The sequence below is a fragment of the Xenia sp. Carnegie-2017 genome, unplaced genomic scaffold, assembly GCF_021976095.1.
Source record: "Xenia sp. Carnegie-2017 unplaced genomic scaffold, XeniaSp_v1 HiC_scaffold_2, whole genome shotgun sequence".
Lineage (NCBI taxonomy): Eukaryota > Metazoa > Cnidaria > Anthozoa > Malacalcyonacea > Xeniidae > Xenia > Xenia sp. Carnegie-2017.
In genome coordinates, this window is record NW_025813482.1 from 3,706,345 (window position 1) to 3,715,187 (window position 8,843).

Below are 8,843 nucleotides of genomic sequence, written 5' to 3' on the forward strand. Positions count from 1 at the left end.
TTGTTATTCGAAATGAATATTTTAAATAGTGCTTTGCACTATAAAATATGTGAAAATTGCGACTATGAATACTTACGTAAACAAACTGTAAACGTTTTTGTGTAGAGTTATTTAAACAAAATAAGTTCTCACGCAAAATTTGCATACCACCGCTGTTCTTTTGTACTAACACAAAACATAATTGAAACTTAATTTAACAACAATTTATCATTAAAATAATTATGCATCTTCGTAATACTGGGATAAGTTAGATATCTCTGTAGCAAGAGCTAATATCACGCTTCTGTTTCGTAAAATATTCCAGTATACGGAGAAAATGTCATTAAACTCATAATTGTAAAACTAAAAGGTAAGTTTATTATTTATCTTTATTAGGAAATTATATATATATACAGTCACGACAACTTTGACTTTGTATTGGAATGAAGCTTGAAATTAATTTACTTATGATTTGTTAGCAATGTAGACAAGATCAGTAAACATTCAATATTTACTTCTTTTAAATAACTTCTTCAATTATCGTCATATGGAAAATCCAAACTGTCTCTTGCATTATTGGAAACTAACGACTTGTTGCTTAAGAATAAAAACCTCATCATTAACAAAAACAATTGAAAATTCATACATTTATGTTGAGAAAAATTGCCTTTACAGGAGTTAAGCTTATCGCTAAGCAGTTTCTTATGACAAAGTTATAAAATAAGGTTATAAAATAAGAAACTACCAGACTTAATTAACCGCCCCCATATATGTTAAAAGAAAAGTTATTTGTAGAAGGGCTCAAGTATTTTTCAAATTAGGAAACATCGTGTCCAAAAAAATATCATTGTCAATGTAGAATTCTCATATCAAACAACAATGTAAGCATTTGGCTTCACCCCCACTCAGTTATATTATATGTTTAATTTAACAATGTATAAAGCAGTTTGATTTTATTTTTTGTGGTTTTAAATCAATGTACAATTGACCTCAGTACTTATATTTTATGTTTTTAAGATCGCGTGTTGCAAGATCCAATACAACAGTCTGCTTTTTTACTGTTGTCATGAAGTTAAACTAGAAATTCGAGTAAAAATAAGCGAAAATATTTCACCTCACTTGCGTATATGTTTCGAAAGGACTAGGCACGTACTATGATTGATGATAACGTTCGCTTTTGCAATAGTAATGCAGTTTTTAATGATAAGAGAAGTAAAATTTTTTTGGTAAATAATTAACAATTGACGGCTAATTGAAGTTTCTTCACTTAAATAATTTTACTTATTAGTTATTGCAAATGAATGTAGAGCTTATTGCTCCTCCCTCCTCCCCCATTACTTCTTTGGTCTGAGACGTGGCTTTAATAGGTCTTTAATTTATACTATTATATTTTTGCCACATTTTATATGTTGCCATTATCATCAATTGGAAGATGCAAAAATGTCTTTTTCGAAAGAATCTTATTAATAGCGTAATTTCTATTGTACATAATGACATGAATGACTTGGATTAGCCAAGCTTGATCGTTTTGTCGCTCACGAGTAATCTTAACGAAAACACCGAAGTTTTGTTGAAATATATTAAATGAATATATTTTATTTATCGAGTGGGGGGTCCTGATAAAGAAATATTCTCCCGACGTCTTAAAAGGACCCACAGGCCTTGGGACTCTACCCGAAGTCCAGGGCCCTTTCTAAGATCTCGGGAATTTATTTTTCTATCCGGACGAACGTAAACGGTAAATAACGTATTTATATTTTACTAAAGGCAACAATTTTATTAGATTGCTCAGTCAGATTTAATTATGGCAGCCAAGTAAACAATCAAAACTTTGCTCTTCGTTGGTTCGTTTTACTTGAAAACTCAAAAATTACTTAAAATAAGTTATTACAATGAAAAGCTGGCTGATAATTTCCTTTTTAAAAAGTTACAAAACGAAACAAAACAAAACATAACAACTCTTCCCTAAAGTATTTAGCCATATGATTCCGGAGTGCTGTCAGATATAAAGGTTCCGGGCCGCGGTCAAGATATCGTATAAAATATACTTCCGCTGTTGCAGCCAATCAGATTGCAGGAAAGGCCGGGATTCCATCCGCTGTTTACAGTGAAATATGTTTTTGATTTCAATTCTAGTCCCGGATGTCTGGTAAAATATCATTGCATGCAATCATAGCTTATAGACAAATCATCATGTATGCAAACCTTGGCAAAATACTTATGCATTTTATTTCTAAGTTGTTGGATGAAGCCATAAACCTACTGGAATTTATGCACAGAGGGACCATGAATAGCTATCTTGTAAGAAGAGGGGGGGGGGGCAAGTTTTTTGACTGGATTGGTCTTGACTTTTGAAAGAATATATTCGAAATTAAGAACTAAAATAGGTATTGACCCTGAGATCATTATTCAGTTTTCTAAACTATAGATGACATTGACGTTGCTAAAAATATATGCTATAAAAAGTTATGTGTTTTCTCTGAATGTTTGCTGTTTTGCTATTGTTTTTTCTTCGAAAAGGAATAACTATAATTTTTATAATACCACATATAATGCAATATGATAGATTTTCTTGTCTTTAATTGGATGTTCATTATAGTTCTTATTTCTTCACATACAGTTTTGAGAAGAATGTTGTAACAATGAGATATCTTTCCGTCGTTTTTACCATTGTGGTATCCACCTCTGCTTCTAAAGATATCCTTTCATTGCCTCTTACAATAAATCCTTTACTTCAGGATGCTATAGAAAGAAATGGCTCGATAGGTGATATTGCAAAGATGGATCCAGAGTTTTATAACTGTATATCATACAGTGACATGATAAAAGAACTAAAATATCCGTCCAGAAACCATATATCAAAAACAATTTATGGATTAATGATTCTTGGACTTGCAGCAAAGCTTAATGGTTTAACAAATGATAATTTAGAATGTAAAACACCAAGCAGATGGACAATACAATTGAAAGTTGAGGATTTAGTCTCAGCCTCCGTTAACCTTACATTACCACTGAATGCAGAAACACGCCTGGTGAATATTCAAGAGGCTATGTTTAATATTTTGGAGAAGCGATTCAATTTCAACATTAATGACGTTGCAAAACAGTTGAAGACAAGTACTCTCAATATTTATGGATTTTTGGAAAATGGATGGATAACAGTTGTAAATGCTATCACAAAAATAAACGTTCGGCTGTTATCATCAAATTATAAAGTTGAACCAATGGTCATTGCAAGAGCTTTAAATTTGTCGTTGGTTGAACTCTATAATTCAACGTTGCTACAACTTGAAGATATACTCATAAATAAAACAGATAAAATCAGAGGTGAGACAGTCATCCTACTTTTTTCCTTCTAAATTGAAATTACTAAATGTTTCATGATGCTCAACAAGCTAACACTATGGGGCAACAATTGGAGCCAAGGAGCCAAAATGTTTATTTTTCCCCGGGCTTTCTTTGTAGCTAAAAAAATTTCATCCCATAATGATTATTTGCATGTTATAGCATGATAGTTAATGATACATGACATCATTAACACTTAACATCATGACTATTGTTTACAGAAGCAGCAGAAAAATCGAGGCGTACGATGTCATCATCAATTTTGGGTAAGATTATATTTTCTCTACACCATCGGAGTAATTTTAATTAAAAATTATGAACAAAATCATCAAGTCCTGAGTCCTGACGATAAAGAACAAGTAAAAAACCTTTTCTACTTTCATTGCCGGCTTTACGATTGCTAATTCTGGCATGTGTAACAACACGTTCTTTAGTTATATGATCGTTGCAAAATAGTCTGATTGTCTACATTGATATTTAGTTATTCTTAATCTTAAGATACCCAATGTAACAAAAAATAATATATTTTAAGACAAAAGCGAGTAAAGAGAGTCAACACAATACTAAGAAAAGATTATCATCGTCATTTACTCAAGCAAAAAATAAATGTTTCAAGCTGTTTCTGTAATTGTATGCTTTAGAACTGACAACAATGACTTCACGTTTAAATGACGAGAGAAAGTCAACAATAATCACACGAAAGACCACCCGCGTGGCTATCGTTAAAGAATCAATCACGCCATTGTCAACGACAATTAAAGTTTCTTTCACCAAAGACCACAAGCTTAATTCAACTGTGTATTCTAATGGGCAAAGTAGTTCTACTATGGCTTCATCGATCGTAAGAAGTAGTTACCAAACAGGTGTTGATCTACACAAAACAAACACCATAAAATATACGATTGGTAAAATATTATCCTATGTAGAAAGTGTCTCAATTTCAAGTGCCATAGCCCAATCAATGTTTATTGACCCATCGAAAAAATCAAGTAAGATGCAGTTTTTGACTTCGCAAGATTATTCATTAATGTGGAATATAAGCCACTCGTCAGGGTCATTGATTAATCAAGGTAGCTCTGTATCTGCACAACTTACGTCAAAGGGAGATCAGATTTCACATTTGCGGACCAAAATATTTTCGTCTTATAAAACAGAAAGTTTCAATTCTCAACTTAAACAATCATTTAGTAGCATTACAAAACCAACACCCAGGACTGTTACACCAGTTCAAATTTCTGATTTGCAGACTAAAATACCTTCGTCTTATAAAACTGAAAGTTTCACTTCGCAACTTAAACAATCATTTAGTAGCATTACAAAACCAACACCCAGAACTGTTACATCCGTTCAAATTTCAGATTTTCAGACTAAAATACCTTCGTCTTATAAAACTGAAAGTTTCAATTCGCAACTGAAACAATCATTTAGTAGCATTACAAAACAAACACCCAGAACTGTTACAACAGTTCAAATTTCAGATTTGCAGACTAAAATACCTTCGTCTTATAAAACTGAAAGTTTCAATTCGCAACTGAAGCAATCATTTCGTAGCATTACAAAACAAATACCCAGAACTGTTACAACAGTTCAAATTTCGGATTTGCAGACTAAAATACCTTCGTCTTATAAAACTGAAAGATTCAATTCGCAACTGAAGCAATCATTTAGTAGCATTACAAAACAAACACCCAGAACTGTTACAACAGTTCAAATTTCAGATTTGCAGACTAAAATACCTTCGTCTTATAAAACTGAAAGATTCAATTCGCAACTGAAGCAATCATCTAGTAGCATTACAAAACAAACACCCAGAATTGTTACAACAGTACAAATTTCAGATTTGCCTACTAAAATACCTCGATCTTGTGGAAATAAATGTTCAAATTTTAAAATAAGAAAGTTTTCAAGTGGCAATATTAAGACCATGCCTAGCATGGATAAACTGAGTTCAATATCAATGACATATTTTTCATATGATGAAATAAACAGTCAGACCTCACTACAAAGCTCTCAAAATGACGACTTCTTTTACTCGTTAGTTGAAAAACGATTGTCAACAATGTCTTTGACACATTCCTCGGTAGGACATCGTCTAATGACCAAAATATCCAGCAATCTGGTTCCATGTTGTTTCTATTGAGCAAAAGCAGTCCATATATTGTAGTTCCCGCACCATACTCAAAGGAATTGGAAACATTAAACCAAGAGTCACTTCATTGTTACCAAGCATCGTATCGTCTATTTCAAAAGGTAAAAAATCAATGCTCACTTTTACTTTGCATACCTTGGCACAACAGTACCGTAGTATTGAGAGGAGCCATGTAGCCTGTCGTCCCTTTTTTTACAAAAAATTTATACTAAGTTGCGCAAGCATCAACATTAACCCGTCCCTTATTCTGTGATCAACCCAATTTAGCAAACGTTCCTTTTAAAAAAACCCGTATCTTTTAAACAAAGCATATTTTGAACCCATATTTGCTTTCAACTTTTAATTTTTTAACACAAAAAAATGAGAACCCTCTCTTAGACTAACCATTATTCCAACCTAATGGCTGTAGTTTATCAAAAAGCTGAAATGATTTTAGTTTCGAACGTCTTCGACTAAACAACATCCTAGTTAAATAAAAAATGCATAAAAATGTTCAAAAATGACATAATTGAAAAGAGAGCTGTAAAACATACGAAAACTGTTTCTAAAAAATCAATTGTCTGATTTGGTAGTGACATGCTTCATGGTGACGTCGTGAATCCTAAAGTCAATGCATGCATGTAGTATTATGTTTATGTGGTTTTTCGATTGATGACCGAAAGCAGAAATTACATTCATTAAAATCACTCTGCAATCATGCCAGTGATGAATGATAAATAATCAAGGAATTTTTATAAATTAGCGTAAATTAGCCATGTTGTTTCAAAAACAGTCACGTCTGGTGTGGTAAAGGATTATACGTGTTCTCAGCACAATATTTTTACAGGTTTTCACTTTACTTCTTTATCTATTTTCAATTTTTATTTTTCTTGAACAGACAGAGAAAATGTACCAAATTCGAATACGAAAGGTAAGGCTAATTTTGTATTCAGATGCAAAATTTGCTAGTTGTTATTTCATCAACACTAGATTAAAAAGTTAAAATAGCAACAATAACGTCTCAAGAGCCCCTTCTATTCTTTCTGTTAAAATACGTTGATTGGTAGTGTAAGCAAAAAAAGCATACAGTTGAAAAAAGTCGATAGGCCGAAATAAATTTTGGAAGTAAATATAGCTATATATATATAATTTTTATCTAGGTTTTTTAAACATTATATAGTTCCATAAGAGTGTAAATTAAGTCGCCTACTTTAATCAACAATTTAAATAACCTTTGGTGTTTCTTTTCCTTCTACATAAATTACTGTAATCATGCATTTTGAGAAACTGAGAGTGATTTATTAATTTATGAAGAAAGTTGTATTGTCATGCAGGAACTAACATTGGCTACCATTTCTATCATGTAGAGGACGATGACAGCAAACTTCTTATGATTTTTATTCCAATCATCATCGTCTTATTAATCCTGATCATTGTCGCTTTATTTAAGTCTATGAAGCATAAACGTCAAGTTAAAAGGTAAATTTTTTTTATTATTATAATTCCGCTTGTTGTTTTCAATTATGAACATTTCAGTTCATCGTTTTTTGTGGTTTTAGTTGACTAAACTATGTCACATTTTGTTTCTTTTCACTCTACAAAATATCTGTTGATATTGTACCTTATTTTTTACTTATTTTTGCTGATAAAAACAGTATCCTATGTAATTCATTGAATGCCCTTCCATCTTTTATTATGAAAAGTTCTTCAAAACTTTCCTCATTTAGCCAGAATTTAACCCAAGTCACTAAAATTCAGACAAAAATGTTGTAATGTAAGACAGTTTAGATATTGATTTCGTTGCTTTTTATTCTACATGAATCAAATGAAAAAACAATGGAAAAAAATTTGAATTTTCAAAATTTACTCGGCATGCATGTTTTTCATAAACAATTCCCAGTAAGATTCTAATCAATAAACACAGTAAATCTTAAAAAGCTTTCTGCAAAGCGTATAACATGACACATTATTAAGCTTCTTTTTATTTACGCTAATGATGGGAAAAGCATACATATAATGAGCAATAAAAGGTATGGATTAAAGTCAAAAAATGTCAGCATCAGTCCTCCGATAAGTTTGGCAAATAACGAATCAGAAGTAAGAGCCGCTCGTTCAATGTTGAGGATAAGTGGTGTCGGTAATTTCGAGACAATAAATGAAGGCGACGAGCCCGCAAAGCCTGAAGAGTCTGACAAGTCTGAGGTATATTACACATGACGAAATAATTTCCATGTCAAAAGTAATGTAATGAAAATAAAAAACACATGCCATTAGCGGCAGAAGAGGGGGGTCATTAGGGGGGGGGGGTCATTCATACATGCATGTGTAACTTTAATGGTTTCTATTAAAATCAGTTGTTCAGTATTACGGATTATGCAACATAAATATATATGAAAATGAGCTTCCCCAATTATAAATTTTTACAACCACCCCTTACATTCAAATCAAACCACAAAATATTTTGATGAAAAGATTGTCTTCATAACTGCATATATATATTACTATCCTTTAAATGAAAATGTTTTTGTCTCTAAACAATCAACTTGAGTTTGATTTAGCTAATATATTAATTAGACCTTGCATGCAAGTTGTGAAAAATCTAAGTGCATTTAGCTACTATAAAAACATAGAAGTATTTGATTTAAATGAATTTTGTGAAAAATAGTTTGTTAGATTTGTCAAAGAAAATTGACTTCAAACTAACGTTTGTATTATTGCAGGTTTTTGACCTTTGATCCAAAGAAGTTTGAAGATCATGTTTTTTTTTAATTTTAGAAAATATATCAGTTTGTATTTATATTAAGTTATAAATCTATCTTATGTATACATCTATCTTATATATCGTTATATATAAAAAACCAAAAATGATGTATATATTTTGGCATCTCAATCATATGTTTCCTGTTTGATCCTATCATCAAAAGATTAACGAATCATTTGAAGTTGATCCATCGGTTTAATAAAAATACGATACTATAAGTGACCTTCAGTGTTAATGAGTACATACATTTGTCATAGTGTGAGATGTATAATTCAGTAAGTATAAGATATGACTTGAGTGAGGTAATGCTCAATAAATAATTATTTACAAGATGATGTATGAGCTAGTGAGCATGGATAACAGTAAGAAGTTATAATTAAAACAAGTAGCGGAATATGCGGAAAATGGTATTGAAATGTTGAATTTGTTTGCAGAGGTTAGGTTTGTGTTTATGTATGTAGCTAAAAAGATTCTTTACGTTTCAGACAGAAGGGAGTGTTGGTAGTGTCTGGCACTGTGAAACAGAATTGAGTGTATTTGGATTTGCAGTTAGGATTTTGTAGGTGTTTGTAGATGTGGGAGTTTTTTTGAGAGTTTGTGTGTAGCAAGATGATATGATCAGTGATATTC

At 31.6% G+C, this 8,843-nt stretch overlaps 1 protein-coding gene across 1 annotated transcript; it reads left to right on the forward strand.

The window, feature by feature from the left end:
- The first annotated feature begins 237 nt into the window (after positions 1 to 237).
- LOC124440492 (filamentous growth regulator 23-like) lies at positions 238 to 8,545 on the forward strand. The gene is made up of 10 exons (XM_046990885.1): positions 238 to 349; positions 2,600 to 3,306; positions 3,546 to 3,590; positions 3,966 to 4,187; positions 4,251 to 5,404; positions 5,466 to 5,574; positions 6,351 to 6,383; positions 6,820 to 6,931; positions 7,459 to 7,654; positions 8,173 to 8,545. Exons 2-10 carry the CDS (start codon positions 2,622 to 2,624, stop codon positions 8,185 to 8,187), a joined length of 2,571 nt encoding a protein of 856 aa, XP_046846841.1. The 5' UTR covers positions 238 to 349; positions 2,600 to 2,621; the 3' UTR covers positions 8,188 to 8,545.
- The last annotated feature ends 298 nt before the right edge of the window (positions 8,546 to 8,843 follow it).